The sequence below is a fragment of the Lepidochelys kempii genome, chromosome 8 (assembly GCF_965140265.1).
Source record: "Lepidochelys kempii isolate rLepKem1 chromosome 8, rLepKem1.hap2, whole genome shotgun sequence".
Taxonomy (NCBI): Eukaryota; Metazoa; Chordata; order Testudines; family Cheloniidae; genus Lepidochelys; species Lepidochelys kempii.
This window is the reverse complement of record NC_133263.1, coordinates 14,843,289-14,862,128: the sequence shown is the minus strand read 5'-3', so window position 1 is coordinate 14,862,128 and position 18,840 is coordinate 14,843,289. Positions and strand designations below refer to the sequence as shown.

The 18,840-nt window shown below is 44.2% G+C and overlaps 2 protein-coding genes across 11 annotated transcripts in view; both read left to right on the top strand.

The window, feature by feature from the left end:
• Positions 1-3,654, top strand: part of P4HA2 (prolyl 4-hydroxylase subunit alpha 2) — a 55,449-nt gene extending 51,795 nt beyond the window's left edge. For 8 of the 10 annotated variants that reach the window (XM_073355636.1, XM_073355642.1, XM_073355639.1 and 5 more), the window contains 3 exons: positions 733-801; positions 1,690-1,786; positions 3,184-3,654. In XM_073355636.1, the coding sequence (XP_073211737.1) occupies positions 733-801; positions 1,690-1,786; positions 3,184-3,254 (237 nt within the window). In that variant the 3' untranslated portion in view covers positions 3,255-3,654. Of the gene's footprint in view, positions 1-732; positions 802-1,689; positions 1,787-2,121; positions 2,580-3,183 lie in introns of all 10 variants that reach the window. The other 2 variants (XR_012160225.1, XR_012160224.1) reach the window with 2 other exon arrangements.
• Positions 3,655-5,357: 1,703 nt separating this feature from the next.
• On the top strand, positions 5,358-18,027 carry LOC140916436 (exocyst complex component 1-like). The gene is made up of 3 exons (XM_073358085.1): positions 5,358-5,445; positions 15,816-15,946; positions 17,758-18,027. The coding sequence occupies exons 1-3, from the start codon at positions 5,358-5,360 to the stop codon at positions 18,025-18,027; spliced, it is 489 nt and encodes a 162-aa protein (XP_073214186.1).
• The last annotated feature ends 813 nt before the right edge of the window (positions 18,028-18,840 follow it).

The window sequence follows — 18,840 nt, the reverse complement described above, 5'->3', positions numbered from 1 at the left end:
TTATCTTTGCCTGGCTGGACAATGGATGGGTCCTTGAAGTTAGTTCTGTGTAAACAACTAGCTTGGGAGGTGTACATGAAATTGTAGTACCAATCATGAGCAAGGATACGATGAGGTAATGAATTCCATGACTTTAAGAGATCTCTATGACTTTTTTGGCTTCTGCTTCAGCCCTGGATGGTGGGGTTCAGGCTGTCAGCCCCGGACTTTGGCTTCAGCTCTGCTGTGACCATACCCTGACTTTGTCCTTTCTACCAAGACTGTTCTGTGAATTTTGCTTAATTTTACTGTGACAAAATCATATCCATAGTCAGGAGCATATTCCACATACGTGAATACATAGATTCAAAACCAGAGTCTGTATACATATCTCATAATGACCATCAAGTTCAGAACATTATAAGCTTTCATAAAAACCTTAATTGGCATATTTTTATACACAACATTGTATACAACCACTGCTTATTCTTTGTGGTTCAGACTCCCTCTTCTCCCTTTGGGGTGTCTGGACCCTGATAGTTATATACAAGTCTTGTGTGTTCTGTTCACATTTCAAATTCAGCATCCTCCATGTAATTAATTGTCTGTTTATACAGTATGAGAGTTATAACTTTGTGTTTCCACTGGTGCTTTGGGCACTTTTATAATGGTTCAGTGGTTGTGATTTGCATGCTCTGACATTGCATCATAAAATGTTTGTGTTATGGTGACTTTGTTAACTTATTTTCCCAGATGAGTGATGTAGAAGCTGGAGGTGCTACAGTTTTCCCAGACTTTGGGGCTGCAATTTGGCCCCAAAAGGTAACAGCTCCTTTATTTGTATACAGTCCCTCTCCTCTTTCCCCACATGCACAGTAAAGTTTGTGAAAACGTTGTTGCTTTCATACACTTACATGGTACGAGTGGTAGCAGTGACTTACTTAGAGCTGCCCTAGATTATGGGCCTATATATTGCCATTATAGAAAGCAATGATACCCGATTCTGGGTGGCTGTAGAACGGCAATCTGAACAATTTCTACAAAGGGCAGCTTTTAACAGGAAAGGAGTTGCATGGAGGTAACATTACCCCCTGCTCCAGACACAGTACACCCATACTAGATATTAAACACATCATCTGCCCGTTACTTAGGGTTTTCCTTTGTTATCTTAAATAGGAACAAAAAGCAACCTCATCTTGAGCTTCCCCTTTAGCATGGCAGTACCTAGCTTTTCTCCTTTCAGGGCTCCCTTGTCCCTGTCCCTAGTTCCTTCTGACTTATAAAGAGTCCCAACCAATTTATATGCATGAGTTTGAGTTAAGACTTGGCTGCCCAAGCAAGTTAGCACAGCAGCTGTGGCTTTCTTATGCAGAGTTATAGCTCCTCACATCCTGACATAGGAATGAAACAGGGAAAACTCGGATCAATTTAAAGAAAGATCTAGACAGTCCCATAAACCCAGAGTGCACTATGGCAGGGATGGAATGAGTGGCTCTTTATTTAACAGGTGTGAAGCTCAGAAGAGCAAAGAGAAAGGTGAGATAAATTACTAATTGGAGCTTAAATTATTTAATTTTGATATACTGTCAGCAGTGAGCCATAAGCTTGACGTTACTGAGAGCCAGATACTTGGTGTTTTTACTTTCTCTCTCACACACTCATTCTGAATAGTTGTGTTGAACTTTGTTTAATCCAGGCTTTCGTTTTCAGGGGACAGCAGTGTTTTGGTACAATCTTTTCAGAAGTGGCGAGGGTGATTATCGAACAAGGCATGCAGCTTGCCCAGTATTAGTAGGCTGCAAATGGGGTAAGTCATTGTCCTCTACTTGCCTTTAGTAACAAAAATTGCAAGGTTTCAGAGTAACAGCCGTGTTAGTCTGTATTCGCAAAAAGAAGCTGTCTAATAATTCCCCTTTCAGTGAAAAGATAATATTTGAACTCTCTTCGAAAAGGATTCTGTAATTGTGGCATTGCCATTTTAACTTTTGCCATTTTGAGTCATAAATACACATCACTCCACCAGTGTTGTGTCAAATAAAAATCACACATGACACCCAGTTATTGCATTCTCTGGTCAATGTTGTGAACATCTTTTTTTTTCATGTTGAGAACACTTATAAGGCTGCTGTTTCCATATTGTAGATCTCTAGATCCAGATGCCGTGAAAATCAAGGATGATTGGGGTTCAAGACGTGATCCTACGAAAACATATAGATGGACTTAACTTTAAATGTGCAAGTAGTCCCACTGAGGTCGGTGTGACTACTTACATGCTTCAAAGTTAAACACATGTATAAGTGTTTGCAGGATAGGACCTAAGTACTTACAGAGGTCCCTTTGTGGTCATATCCCCAGGTGACATACTCTGCCTGGAATATAGAAGGTGGACTCGTTAGCTGAACTGGTGACCTGGAAAGTGACAATGTAGTTTTGACTAAATAGTATCTGAACACTTTCTACTGCACTGACACTTCCAGAGCACCAGAGAAGATCAAATGGAACACAAAGAGAAGAGCTTTTTCTGCAACGTACTTAGGAATTGGTTACTTTCAAATCACCCTAAGTAAAGCAGTTGGCATGTGTATGTGTCTCTCTCCCAGGTAATTCTAACCTTGCACTGGAATATCTTTTCCATCATTACCTATTCAAAATAGACAGTTTTACAACATGTTCTGGAAGTAAATCGATTTTGACGTCAGGCCAATGGAAAGTGAATTCTACCTTTGGGCCTCAGATGTTCACTTCCAGACTGTGAACAAAAGCCCACATCCTCAATCCTCTGTCCAGCTGCTTTGTGCTGGAATATAGAAGGTGGATTGATTAGCTGAGGATATTTATGGGAATACACAGAGGTCTACACCACCCATTCTCCCACTCCAGCATAAAGGGCATTGCAGAGGGAGAATTATCAGAGCAGCCCGCACTGTGGGCTGATCCCAAATTGGCAGAATAATGCAAAGGGGAATGTTGCCACCATAGCTGTAAGTTAAGACTGGCCCCAGAATTGGGGAATTGGAAAGGTACCTTGCACCTCCTCCCTTGAGTCTCTTTAGCTCTTGTGCGGGAGAAGGAGGAACACAACCATCCAGTTCAACCACCTCATTTTATTAATCCAGACAAAATTTCATCCGTAGAAACCAAACTTTGAAGGTTACATACAGGCTCCATGTACAGTTCTAACTAATTTATCTCTTTGTTCCACAGTTTCAAACAAATGGTTCCACGAAAGAGGGAATGAGTTCTTAAGACCTTGTGGGTCAACAGAGGTCGACTGAAATCCAGCCTGCTGCTAGCTCTTCCTTTTTTGTCCCTTTCTTTTTCAGTTCATTTCTAAGAAATGATCCATCTTCTATTATGAAAGAGCTCTGGCACTTTTTAAAAAGAATGTAACCTCTATAAGTGAAAGAAGCAAAAGGCTGCAATGACTTGGCAGTACTCGGTAACTATTATTTTCCCCACTCCTCCCCCAGTTTCACCTTCTCACCACACCTTCCCAATTGTCTCTTCTGTTATAGCAGTGCAAACAGCACTTTTGGCAATTCAGTGCATTTGAGCGCCTGGTCTTGTGCCTTTCATTCCTCAGATGTTTTAGGTATTAAATACTTCATTGAGCCAAAGTTTTGTGTACGTGTTAAATTTATTGTATTTCTGTGGATTGCAAGTTTTAAAAAATAAATGCTGTTTCAAAAAAAAAAAAAGTTGTCCTCTGCTGTGAGCTTGTGTCTAATGCTGTGTCCCAGCTTATCTATGGGTCTGGGCCATTTGCTTCATTTAGAAATGTTTATGTTTAGAAATGTTTTGGACTAGCACTTCGGAGCTCGATCACACAAGGTGCTGGGCACCCACACCTCCTAGGGAAACCAGAGTGAGCTCAGGTTGCTCAGTACCTTGCAAGACTGAGCGTGTAAATTGGTGTAGCTGTATTGAAATCTTACAACATGCTTACAATGTTGTAACTTGGCCTGGGTTTTTCCTTTGTCTGAATTGACTTCAGTGGATGCGTTGCTTGAATAAGAACCTCCAGGTTTGGGCCTGAGCTTACTCCAGTTAACAGAATTGTCACTTTCATTTTTAAAATAAGAAATACAAAAACATCTACAACACAATAAACTCCTATGCTTCCATTATCTTTAGGAAATATTGTATATGGGAGACCTAAAATCTTTGAAAAATACATAGGTAGATTTACGACAGTCTCTAGTTACGATTTTAAACATTTTCATTATTTTTGTGTGGCGCCTTCACATTTTTGTGACTTTTTCATCCCAGAAGTATACGTTTCCTTTGCATAGTACTGTGCCTCTTTGCTGCAGGAAGCCCCGATCTAATAAAGCACTTAAGTACATGCTTAACTTGAAGTCAACGGGACAACTCACAAGCAAAGTTTAAGCACGTGCTTAAGTGTCTGGATAGATTGGAGCATGTGTTCTTGTGCTCAAGTCATCATTGTCTTCTGTACCAGACACACAAGGAGCCAGATTTCCGGCTGCCTTGCATCTTGTGTTGGTCACTTAACACATGTGAAGGGACTGTAAAGTGCTTCCAAATCATAATGGTTTCATGAAGGGGCAAGGGCTAGAGGATAAGACCACACAAAGCACAAGACAGTAGAAATTGGGGCCAAATATCTGTATTTAGGTGCTTTACAATTTCTTCAAAAAGTATGAGATGATTACTTATGGGGAGTGAATAGCACAAAAGGTCTAGCAGAATTGAGAAGAAATAGACATGTTTTGAGGGAAAAATTAAGAAATACTGAGCCAGATTGTGGCTGACTCTTGTGCAGATGTGCCAGGGAGTTGACTTCAGTGGGAGTTCTTCTGGCCAGTACTGGTATGAGGGTGAACGTTTTAGAGTATTAGTGATTTCAAGTGAACGCCTTAGAGTAAACCGTAAAAACCTACATTATTGCTTAAAGACTATGGGCATTGACATTCAGAAGAGACTTCAGTGAAAGAAAATTCAGTTAACTTGCCGTGTCTAACTGCACCCATAATGTCATCATAAGATGAACATTGATTTCTTCTCCATTGTACATTTCTTCTCCATTGTAAGGTAACTGTTGAATGAACTAATACTTAAAACAATTATCTGTCAACATCCTCTTGAGGGCTGGAAGCACTACGCCTACTAGATTGTGTTCTTAGGGAAAGAGCAATTTAGAGAGTATTGGATTTCATATGGCAGGTATAATGGACATAACCCTCCCTGGTACGATGGTAGGATAGTGTGGCTCTGATTCAGCAATAAACTTCAGCACGTGCCTAAATTTTAGCATGTAAATATTTCCATTGAATTCAGTGGAATTACATGCTTAAAGTCTGGCACATGCTTAGACCTGATTCTATCAAGTACTAATCATAAGTTTTAATTTCACCATGAGTGGCAAATACACTCTTGAAGAGAAGGCTGGAAGGTTAGATAAACGAATAGAGCTGATGGAATCATTCATTGTGAACGATATGGGTGGGAAGGGTTGTTCATTGAATAATTATGTGTGAATAAATCGCTTTATCCTACAAACAGCTGCAGTAAGTAATGTGAAATCATAAGCACTTTCACAAAGCCTGTGGTAATAAATGCAATACACTACACTCTGCATTTGAAAATCTGAGTGTATTTCTCAGATTGAGTGTTTCTCAAAGCTGGGAAAGTGTTGTCCCAATTTTATAGATGGAAACTGGGGCATAGTGTGGCTATGTGATTTGCCCAAGCTCACATAGTGAGTCCAGTGGCAGTCAGGAACTGAACCCCAGTTTAGCTGACCCTGAGGGCAATCCCCTTTAATCTGCGGTGTCCTTTCCACACTAGTCTTGACTACAACTTGGTCGTTTTTCTGTAATCTTTCACGGCTCTTGTCCAGAAACGTTGCTAAGAATTCTTATGGTTTCTGGCTGTTTCTTCAGAAAACTCCACTGATGAGCTGTAGCTATGTTGGTAAAATCTCTAAGCACAACAAAAACACAAGAAATGATGTGCTTTGTTTTAGAACAATGTGTGCAGCATATAGCAAACCCACAAACATTTGGATGAAACAGAGATGGGCTAAAAGCTAAGATTTTAACTCCTTTGAATTTCAGGGTGTGGGAGAAGAATCTATCTATTGTAGCTATAGATTTCTAGAACAACCATCACCATGGTATGTATATAGGCTCCAACAGAACAGATCAGAACTCTAGTCAAAAGCTGCAAGTCACACCATCTCAACCAAGAGGACTGGGATAGGCAATTGAGTAATTCACACATCAAACTGACTACTGTTCACTTGATCCTGTTTTTCCAGGTAAATGCCTATAATACATAATGGATACTCTCACCTAGCCTTTAGCCTCTCCTGCAGAGAAAGAAGTGGAGTGAGTGTGTATGAAAGTGTTTGAACTCACAGGGCATGGTCCTTCATTATACCATGTACAGTATTCTCTTATAGCTAATCTGATTTGTAAAGTATTGATCTATTAGGTCTGGAGAGTCTGGGCTTTTCTGCAAAACAATGTCTCAAACACCTGGGTGTCAGTAAACTCTGAGATGTGTGCATAGCTTGTCAGATTGCGTCCACCATTCTGCTCCCTGGCTTTATAGAAGATAGACTAACTATGGCAGCAAGCCTAAAAATAAGCCTACAGGACTTTGTTTTCAGACCTAAAAGAGAGAAGCTTTTGCATGTCTTGGAATTATCAATGCCTTCCACTATGCAGGGAGAGGAGCATTCCTATCTGTGCGTTACAGGTATGGTGATTACTTCACACAATTGTTTTAACCTGATAGAATTCTATCTCATAAACACGCTGCTTATGCTTCTATATTTCACAGGGTGTAACACATAGCAGAAGCTATTTCTTCATAGTAATCTGAATGGGAGTTTTGTTTTTGTTTTTTTACATTTTCAATTTACCATAATTGTAATTTGGGGACATTAGTACATCAGTTTTAAACAAGAGGGGGATTTTTTTAGAGCCAAGTTTGTCTAGAAATGTAAAGAACATTTGACAAGAATCTGTGAACAATATTAAATTAATACATTTGACACTTAACTGCTTTTTAATAGATGGCATTTTCCCTTGAAATTGACTGCACATTTAGATGGAAATGATAGTATTCTCTATTTTGTGTCTCTTAGTGTAGAAGCACTATGGAGATTTGCAGTGTTCTGTAAATGGTTAATAATGATATAATTTTGCAATGGAATTGATATCACCAACCTGGTGACATTTCATGGAGAATATTTGGGATCTGAGCCACACAATTCCAATTACTTGCGTCACCTCTGTGAGAATATATTTTAATTCTGGAGTGAATATGAAAAGCATCATGTTTATGCTGGCAAATAACCTTTGACTCTCCGTATTGCTGCGGATAGATTCTTCATAATAAGAAGACTCTGATGGCAATTCTTATGAAAGTGGTCTTTTATTAAGAAAAACGCATTTAAAATTAATTCCCTATCCACTGTTCAAAGCCATTTTAGAGTGACAATATCTGAGCTCTCTGCATCAACCATTCTGCTCCCTGGACTTTTCAAACATAACTAATTATTTTCAGGGTTTTCAATAACATCACTACTGGTAATGTTCCAGGCAAACATACACCACCCTGAGAAGGTAAGGGAAAAAGTTGGTGTTAAAAACCATATCTCGTGTATTCATCAACCTGAAGAGAGTCAATATTTGCTAGAAGATAATGGGGGTGAAGGGGGAACGTGACTCAAAAGCCTAGTAACACAGAACCGAATTCAATTAAATCTTATGTGCATTTACTTAAAGCTCCCAACTATCTTCAATGTCAGACACGTTTTGACTTTAATTGAAAAATGCAGTATTTGAAGGCGACGGGGATGGGTTTTTTGGATACTTAAACGGTGAAATTAAAGCAAAAAATTCACCTTAAAGATGTTCTTTCCTCACTATTTTATATTCATAATTAATAAAACACACTGATATGTAATGTACATGAATGATCACACAATATTGTTTTCAAGATGTATAAATTTGAGGCATAGCCTATTTCTAATGGGGCTAATATTACCAATTACTAGTTGCTGAATCCCAATCCATGCTAATACAATACAAGACACACTTGTCTGTTGTGAGCACTAGTGACATATTGCAAATATAGCATGATATAAAATTATTTTCCAGTTTATTATAGCCTGTGTACTTTGAACAAAGAGGGTTTTTTTCCCCTACAAGGCTGTAGAATATCTCCACCCCACAAGTAAATGTTTTTACTTTATCAATATAAAACAGCAATACGTTCTGCAAGATGATATAAAAAACATGCATGAAAATGCAAAAAGCAAAATTACACTAAAGGGTCTGAGAAAAGCAAACCAGCAAGACAGTTCCCTCTAAGGCAGCCTCTTACCTAGCTCTACAAAGGCATTTATGAACTATGCCTGTCCCAGGGAGGGATTGGTTTCAGTGATATAACTGAATAGCATTTTTTCCTCTGTCATTCAGTGTGATCTTCCTGTGAGCCTGACAGCCCCATCACATTGACAGATGTTATAGTGACGTACACAATATTTATCTCTATCCACGTACAGTGCTCAGCTATTCATTAGAAAGAGCCCAATTATGTGAGTTAGCCACAGTTTTCCACACTTAGAAGAGTGCCATTCTTGCTGCATACTTCCAGGTCCTGTCCCGCTCCTGTTGACAATGATGGAAGTGACACCACGGAAGGGAGGTGGATCAAGCTCCATATTCATACCCACACATCTCAAGCATGTACAAATAGGCCTGGCATGGTTTACATTAACATAACTATATAGCAGGTTATGATCTTGTGAGTGTTTAATAAGCTTGATATTTCCAACAGCAGTTGTCATCAGCAATTTATGGCAGGGTTATTGTTTTTGTTAATACCAGGCAGCATTAATTGAATGTGTTTAATTTCTTAAAATCCACTAGAACCGTGGATAGTGTCAGTCTTTTGGGGACTGGACTGCCTTACTCCTCTCAACCTTCACTTCATGCAATGTGCACTTGATCACTTAGCTGAACTTATTTTCTAGCACTATCAATAGCCCAGCATATGAGAAGCTGGGGGACAGGAAGAAGAGATATGGTTGAACACCAAAAGGCTGGTACTGGAAGCCACAGTCAGTAGTATTGTTCGACTGAGTTCCATTACCTTTGTTGGGAAGGAAGTAGCTGGGACTTTAAGCCCTGGTCTACACTAGGACTTTAGGTCGAATTTAGCAGCGTTAAATCGATTTAAACCTGCACCTGTCCACACAATGAAGCCCTTTATTTCGACTTAAAGGGCTCTTAAAATCGATTTCCTTACTCCACCCCTGACAAGTGGATTAGCGCTTAAATCGACGTTGCCGGCTCGAATTTGGGGTACTGTGGACACAATTCGATGGTATTGGCCTCCGGGAGCTATCCCAGAGTGCTCCGTTCTGACTGCTCTGGACAGCACTCTCAACTCAGATGCACTGGCCAGGTAGACAGGAAAAGAACCGCGAACTTTTGAATCTCATTTCCTGTTTGGCCAGCGTGGCAAGCTGCAGGTGACCATGCAGAGCTCATCAGCACAGGTGACCATGATGGAGTCCCAGAATCGCAAAAGAGCTCCAGCATGGACCGAACGGGAGGTACGGGATCTGATCGCTGTTTGGGGAGAGGAATCCGTGCTATCAGAACTCCGTTCCAGTTTTCGAAATGCCAAAACCTTTGTCAAAATCTCCCAGGGCATGAAGGACAGAGGCCATAACAGGGACCCGAAGCAGTGCCGCGTGAAACTGAAGGAGCTGAGGCAAGCCTACCAGAAAACCAGAGAGGCGAACAGCCGCTCTGGGTCAGAGTCCCAAACATGCCGGTTCTATGATGAGCTGCATGCCATTTTAGGGGGTTCAGCCACCACTACCCCAGCCGTGTTGTTTGACTCCTTCAATGGAGATGGAGGCAGGACGGAAGTAGGTTTTGGGGACGAAGAAGATGATGATGAGGAGGAGGTTGTAGATAGCTCACGGCAAGCAAGCGGAGAATCCGGTTTTCCCGACAGCCAGGAACTGTTTCTCACCTTAGACCTGGAGCCAGTACCCCCCGAACCCACCCAAGGCTGCCTCCTGGACCCAGCAGGCGGAGAAGGGACCTCTGGTGACTGTACCTTTTAAAATGCTATACATGGTTTAAAAGCAAGCATGTGAAAGGATTACTTTGCCCTGGCATTTGCGGTTCTCCTAGATGTAGTCCTAAAGCCTTTGCAAAAGGTTTCTGGGGAGGGCAGCCTTATTTCGTCCTTCATGGTAGGACACTTTACCACTCCAGGTCAGTCACACATACTCGGGAATCACTGTAGAACAAAGCATTGCAGTGTATGTTTGCTGGCATTCAACCAAAATCCGTTCTTTATCTCTCTGTGTTATCCTCAGGAGAGTGAGATATAATTCATGGTCACCTGGTTGAAATAGAGTGCTTTTCTTCAGGGGACACTCAGAGGAGCCCATTCCTGCTGGGCTGTTTGCCTGTGGCTAAACAGAAATGTTCCCCGCTGTTAGCCACAGGGAGGGGGGAAGGTTGAGGGGGTAGTCACGCGGTGGGAGGAGGCAAAATGCGACCTTGTAACGAAAGCACATGTGCTATGTATGTAATGTTAACAGCAAGGTTTACCCTGAAAGAGTGTAGCCACTGTTTTATAAAATGTGTCTTTTTAAATACCGCTGTCCCTTTTTTTTTCTCCACCAGCTGCATGTGTTTCAATGATCACAGGATCTTCTCCTTCCCAGAGGCTAGTGAAGCTTAGAAAGAAAAAAAAATGCACTCGCGATGAAATGTTCTCCGAGCTCATGCTGTCCTCCCACACTGACAGAGCACAGACGAATGCGTGGAGGCAAATAATGTCAGAGTGCAGGAAAGCACAAAATGACCGGGAGGAGAGGTGGCGGGCTGAAGAGAGTAAGTGGCGGGCTGAAGACCGGGCTGAAGCTCAAATGTGGCGGCAGCATGATGAGAGGAGGCAGGATTCAATGCTGAGGCTGCTGCAGGACCAAACCAGTATGCTCCAGTGTATGGTTGAGCTGCAGCAAAGGCAGCTGGAGCACAGACTGCCACTGCTGCCCCTCTGTAACCAACCGCCCTCCTCCCCAAGTTCCATAGCCTCCACACCCAGACGCCCAAGAACGTGGTGGGGGGGCCTCCGGCCAACCAGCCACTCCACCACAGAGGATTGCCCAAAAAAAAGAAGGCTGTCATTCAATAAATTTTAAAGTTGTCAACTTTTAAAGTGCTGTGCTTAAAGTGCTGTGTGGCATTTTCCTTCCCTCCTCCACCACCACTCCTGGGATACCTTGGTAGTCATCTCCCTATTTGTGTGATGAATGAATAACGAATGCATGACTGTGAAGCAGCAATGACTTTATTGCCTCTGCAAGCAATGATTAAAGGGAGGAGGGGAGGGTGGTTAGCTTACAGGGAAGTAGAGTGAACCAAGGGGCGGGGGGTTTCATCAAGGAGAAACAAACAGAACTTTCACACCGTAACCTGGCCAGTCATGAAACTGGTTTTCAAAGCTTCTCTGATGCGTACCGTGCCCTCCTGTGCTCTTCTAACCGCCCTGGTGTCTGGCTGCGCGTAACCAGCAGCTAGGCGATTTGCCTCAACCTCCCACCCCGCCATAAACGTCTCCCCCTTACTCTCACAGATATTGTGGAGCACACAGCAAGCAGTAATAACAGTGGGAATATTGGTTTCGCTGAGGCCTAAGCGAGTCAGTAAACTGCGCCAGCGCGCCTTTAAACGTCCAAATGCACATTCTACCACCATTCTGCACTTGCTCAGCCTGTAGTTGAACAGCTCCTGACTACTGTCCAGGCTGCCTGTGTACGGCTTCATGAGCCATGGCATTAAGGGGTAGGCTGGGTCCCCAAGGATACATATAGGCATTTCAACATCCCCAACAGTTATTTTCTGGTCTGGGAATAAAGTCCCTTCCTGCAGCTTTTGAAACAGACCAGAGTTCCTGAAGATGCGAGCATCATGCACCTTTCCCGGCCATCCCACGTTGATGTTGGTGAAACGTCCCTTGTGATCCACCAGAGCTTGCAGCACTATTGAAAAGTACCCCTTGCGGTTTATGTACTCGGCGGCTTGGTGCTCCGGTGCCAAGATAGGGATATGGGTTCCGTCTATAGCCCCACCACAGTTAGGGAATCCCATTGCAGCAAAGCCATCCACTATGACCTGCACATTTCCCAGGGTCACTACCCTTGATATCAGCAGATCTTTGATTGCGTGAGCTACTTGCATCACAGCAGCCCCCACAGTAGATTTGCCCACTCCAAATTGATTCCCAACTGACCGGTAGCTGTCTGGCGTTGCAAGCTTCCACAGGGCTATCGCCACTCGCTTCTCAACTGTGAGGGCTGCTCTCATCTTCGTATTCATGCGCTTCAGGGCAGGGGAAAGCAAGTCACAAAGTTCCATGAAAGTGCCCCTACGCATGCGAAAGTTTCGCAGCCACTGGGAATCGTCCCAGACCTGCAACACTATGCAGTCCCACCAGTCTGTGCTTGTTTCCCGAGCCCAGAATCGGCGTTCCACAGCATGAACCTGCCCCATTAGCACCATGATGCATGCATTGTCAGGGCCCATGCTTTCAGAGAAATCTGTGTCCATGTCCTGATCACTCACGGGACCGCGCTGACGTCGCCTCCTCGCCCGGTATCGCGTTGCCATGTTCTGGTGCTGCATATACTGCTGGATAATGCGTGTGGTGGTTAATGTGCTCCTAATTGCCAAAGTGAGCTGAGCGGCCTCCATGCTTGCCTTGGTATGGCGTCCGCACAGAAAAAAGGCGCGGAACGATTGTCTGCCGTTGCTCTGACGGAGGGAGGGGCGACTGACGACACGGCTTACAGGGTTGGCTTCAGGGAGCTAAAATCAACAAAGGGTGTGCCTGTACATCAAGGAGTATTTCAGGCAGGACTGCACGGAGGGTTCCAATAAGAAATGGTGCACCTAAGTTATCGTTGTTATTGGAACAAGGAGGTTAGCCTGGCCTCTGATTGATACATGGCTAGATTTACCTCGCTGCACCTTCTCTGTGAGTGACTGCAGTGTGATCTAGACAGGGGAGGAGGCAAATGAGTACAAAACAAATCTGGTCTATTTCTTGTTCTGACCCACTCCATCTATCTTTTACATCTTTGGCTGGCAGCAGATGGTGCAGAAGGACTGCATGCCATCCACATCTCATGGCTGCTCGGCAGAAGATGGTACAATACGACTGCTAGCAGTCCGTATCGCCTGCCCGCTCACCATAAGACGGTTCAATAGGACTGCAGGACTAAAGAGAATGACCTGGTCAAGTCACTCCAAATTTAGTCCCTGCGCCCATGTCTGCCCAGGCGCTCCCAGCCGACGTGGCCAGGAGCACCTCGGACACGATGAGGACGACTACCAATCATATTGCACCGTCTGCTGCCAGAAGGCAATGGGTTGCTGCTACTGTGCAGCAAAGCCGTACCGCGTCTGCCAGCACCCAGGAGACATAGGGTGACGGTTACCTGAGCTGGCTCCATGCTTGCCGTGGTATGGCGTCTGCACAGGAAACTCATGAAAAAAGGCACGAAATGATTGTCTGCCCTTGCTTTCACGGAAGGAGGGAGGGAACGGGGGCCTGACGACACGTACCCAGAACCACCCGCGACAATGTTTTAGCCCCATCAGAGTGCTCCATTGTGACTGCTCTGGACAGCACTCTCAGATGCCCGATTGTTTGCCATTGCTCTGACGCTGGGAGGGGCGCTTACAGGGTTGGCTTCAGGGAGCTAAAATCAACAAAGGGGGTGGCTTTACATCAAGGAGTATTTCAGGCAGGACTTCACGGAGGGTTCCAATAAGAAATGGTGCACCTAAGTTATTGTCCTTATTGGAACAAGAAGGTTAGCCTGGCCTCTGATTGATACATGGCTAGATTTACCTCGCTGCACCTTCTCTGTAAGTGACTGCAGTGTGATCTAGAAGAATGAGTCCCCTAGACAGGGGGGGGGGAAAGCAAATGAGTACAAAACAAATCTGGTCTATTTCTTGTTTTGATCCACTCCATCTATCTTTTACATCTTTGGCTGGCAGCAGACGGTGCAGAAGGACTGCATGCCATCCACATCTCATGGCTGCTCGGCAGAAGATGGTACAGTACGACTGCTAGCAGTCCATATCGCCTGCCCGCTCACCATAAGACGGTTCAATAGGACTGACTGCAGGACTAAAGAGAATGACCTGCTCAAGTCACTCCAAATTTAGTCCCTGCGCCCATGTCTGCCCAGGCGCTCCTGATCGACCTCACAGAGGCGACCAGGAGCACCTCAGACATGACGATGACGGCTACCAGTCGTACTGTACCATCTGCTGCCACAAGGCAAGGGGTTGCTGCTACTGTGTAGCAATGCCGTACCGCGTCTGCCAGCACCCAGGAGACATAGGGTGACGGTTACCTGAGCGGGCTCCATGCTTGCCGTGGTATGGCGTCTGCACAGGTAACTCAGGAAAAAAGGCGCGAAATGATTGTCTGCCCTTGCTTTCACGGGGGGAGGGAGGGAACAGGGGCCTGACGATATGTACCCAGAACCACCCGCGACAATGTTTTAGCCCCATCAGGCATTGGGATCTCAACCCAGAATTCCAATGGGCAGCGGAGACTGCGGGAACTGTGGGATAGCTACCCACAGTGCAACGCTCCGGAAGTCGACGCTTGCCTCGGTACTGTGGAAGCGCTCCGCCGAGTTAATGCACTTAATGCACTTAGAGCATTTTCTGTGGGGACACACACACTCGAATATATAAAACCGATTTCTAAAAAACCGACTTCTATAAATTCGACCTAATTTCGTAGTGTAGACATACCCCAAAAGACCTAAGTCTTGTCCGTTCTGGATGTAATTCAGTGTTCCCATGGCACTCTTTGTAACAGCAGGAGTTACCTTCACCTTTAGCCGGCTGTGCTCCGGTTCCCACAGGGTTGCCTCCTCCTGCCCCAGATGTGGCTGTATTTCAGTGGTGAAGTGTTTCCTACAGGGCAGGACTGTGGCTGACTATTGCTCAGGTGACCTCATGCAGAAGCCAGGCACACTGTAGTCCTTGCACTCAGCTGAGCATAGAGACCGCTCCGTCCTTGAAACCCCAGGCTACTAGGCAACTCAAAGGAAGAGGCGCAGGGGGTGGGGTGGGGGGCATTGTCTGCCCCTCTTCCCTACTCCATGCCAGAACTGGCTAGTCAGAGGGTACATGCTGCATCTTCCAAGGGAATGTGCACGCTACGCCACTTCTTGAGAGTCTAGGTGCTCTGGAAGGAAGCCCAATCCTTCCTGACACTTAACATGGGGTGGTGTGACTCCACACTGACCCTGGGCTGGGCAAGTGTCTGTCAGGCTGCATACATAGAAGGCCAGAGGGTGTGCATAATGCACTCTGGGGAGCTTTGTAAAAATGCTTTCAGATTGCACAGGAGCTGTTATTGCGTCCACGAGGAAGCTTTCTCACTGTGTTTGAACAGCCAACTCCTGTGCATGATAGATGCTGATGCCATGTGGACTATCTCTACCCCAGAAAGGCATCCTCTTACAGTATCTTACAGTGTCTTGGCAGAAGAAGAACCCCCCCTTTCCCTCCATGACAGTAATGGAAAGCAAGTTCAAATACTTGGTTTGTTAAACTCTGGCTTGACTATAGTGGGTGTAGACACATTGCATTAACCACTATGCAGGCAATGCATCCCTCCAGTTGAATGGAGAAATCACCTAAAAATCCAGATTCCCCACGTTCACTAAATGAAATACTTGTACTTTTCTTTGTTCTGCATTTAACTTTATTTGTTATTATTTCCTGTCCAAGTTACCGGAGAAAAAGATGTGAAAATCACCTATGTGATCACCTTGGAGGAGAAGACAAGCAGCCAGTACAAAATCGATTGTATGTGGCTGCTGAAAGATCTAACCTTGATAGATGGAAAAGAGGCCATGCAAGTAAGTCTAATTGCGCTGCGTACGTTACCTCACAGATAATTTGTGGGGATACTGTGAAGGTTCTTGTAAGGCACCTCACCATCACCTGCCCTTAGCAGGAAGTAGTCTCATCTGTGCTGTAGATACTTAATTGACATGTAAATGGCCAGCTAGATAAACATTTCTTTTCTGACATGAAACTTGATTTCCCCTTTGCAGGTGACCAGTCCCTAAACACAGGCCTCATAATTTTCAGTGTATGTACATAAGTCTTTACACAACATTCATGCCGGCCTTTCGCAACAATACTAAGAACCAGGGTGACACTAGCTTTTATTTGAGACTTCACATGACACTCTTTGGTGAACTGGAATGCACGTGTCAGATGCCAGAGATGGCGGTAACCCCTAGGGACCCGCGCTGTGCCCTCTGCCAGTTGGCACTAAGAGGTTCCTGGGTCACAGATGCTTAACTGTGGTTTTCTATCAAGGAGAGGACTAGAATTAAAAAAATGTCTTCAGCTACATTGATTGGGTAAAATCAGTGTCTAACAATGGTGAATTGGGCCTTTTCAGATATTTTTTTGGTATGAATATTTGTCTTGGCATATGAAATCTCAAAATGTGCCTGCCTGCCACTCCCACTCCAGTTATTTTCATGCCAAGGTGCCGGGTAAAACGTTTGAAAGCACTTAAGTTATGATGGCTTCTAAATGCCATTTTCAGAAGTGCCTTAGTCACTTAACCCCGCAGTTGTTTTCCTCAGGCTCAGTTTGTATTCCTCCTATGGAACAGAATTTGTAGCCTAGGGGTGAAGAGATTGGGGGATGCCCACGTTAGTGCTGAGTGTCCTATGAAACTAAGTCCTAGGCTTTATCCTAGATATCAAAGGCGACTGGTTTTTCTGGCATGAATAAAATAGCCTGATTGGGGAAACAGCCAACGTAGCACATGCTCTTCCCACAGGTGTCCTTGTGTGAAATCTACTCCAGCTCGAAAGATCTGAAAAGCCCAAACCCTGGTCAGCAGCTGGCCTGTGAAGAGATACTTTGGCTGTTTGGTTGCTTTGGGGAAGTGTGGGGGGGAAAGAAGACAAGATAAGAAACACTTGCACTTTTAATGCACCACTCTGCATATTTGGGTGGAGGAAGGAAACCTACAAGAAAAAACACACTATGCGCATACAACAGATGTAAATATTCAGAATACAGTCAACCACATGTTTACTGCCCACTATCTGCGGTAACCCAAACCAATGTCTTGGACTTCATGCCTAAGACTTGCTGCCCATCTCTTCATGTCACTCTGTCCTTAGGTCTAAATCCTCAGCTGGCAAGGGGCAGGCAAAGATGGTTAAGTGACTCAAACCAGCCTCAAGCGCAAGTTAGAGACAATTTCATGCTGTGCTCTGGTCCCACCTTCCCTGGATCCCCTTTTGCCCCAATCTGCTTCTACCATGCTTCTTAAACCAAGAGGAACAGGTATGTGGAGCCAACTATGCCAGCTTCACATCACCGAGCGTTCCCCTACAGCAAGAGAACCCCAACTTTCCAGGTGGTTTGCATTGCCTTAGATGGAATGGGGGCCCAGGATCTGGCTCTCTGAAATGGTAAACTCTTCAGGGCAGAGACTATATCTTTGTCTGTGTTTGATGTATCATCTAGCACAATGCGGCCCTAATCTTGACTGGGGCCTCTGGTTGCTACAGTAAAATAAATATGAAATACTAGTCAGCATGTGTCTTGCATATTGGCTATATACTTCTTATACAGCTATACTTCTCATAGCTGGCTGACAGCTCTTAGATTACATAATGCTTGTTTTAATTTGTAGGATTATCCCAAAATTGACATGCATTATGAACATGTTTATAGCTGGGAAGCCTTCAGCACTGCAGTCAAATATGCATTTACACGCTGCATAAGGAAAATGAGTAAAATTCACTACAGAAGGGACATTGCGTTTGTGAATTTTGACGACGATCATATGAGTGACACTGGACTCTTCCAAGTATCTGAAGATACGATGTATACAGGTTTTGAACTGTGCATGCCTTCTGGGCTGCTTATAGGAATACAACTGGGTGCAATGCTCCGCGCTTGAGCCCTATTAAAACTGACCTAATTGATGTTATACCTAACAACCTCTACTCTGAATACTTTAGGCCTGATTCTGAGCTCGCTTACACCAATACCAATCCGAAGTTACTGCATCACAGTCAGGGGAGTTACACCTGGTGCAGAGTGAGACCAGAATCTGGGCCGTTATGTATACTGCACGTTCAATGCTATATAAACTTTCAACAAAGTAAATACACCTAGGTCTAATAAACTGCCCATGTGGTACCGTTTTGCATGTGGAATTATCATGGAGCAAGTCTTTATTGTCTCATGAGAAAGCGTAGGTTTGTTTTGTTTTTGATTGGTTGTTTTTCTTGTAATTTAAATAGTTCCTAGAGCTTCAGCAGAAACTGGCTCCCAAGAATTGTCCAGCTTTAACAAATTGTCCTTGATTTAGTATGTTCCTTTGACATTGTTCACCCAAAATTTCCCCTTATGGTCAGGAAAGAGAATCAAGAATAGAAAACACCCACTTGATTTCAAGCATCAGTTGGATGAAAATTAAATATTTAAGTAATTTTGCTCCGTAGAAATAATACCTTTTACTCTTGTAAGGCCTGAATATTCATAGAAGAACTTAATTCCTAGCATCTAAGCTCTCCCTACAGTACTCCGCTATAAACTATGTTAAGAATCTTCATGCAACCAAACCGTAATATGTCTTTTAAAACAGTGGTTCTCAACCAGTGGTCCGGGACTGGGGGGGCCGTGAGCAGGTTTCAGGGGGGCCACCCAGCATTAGACCTGCTGAGGCCAAGGGCAGAAAGCTGAAGCCCCACCACATGGGGTCGAAGCC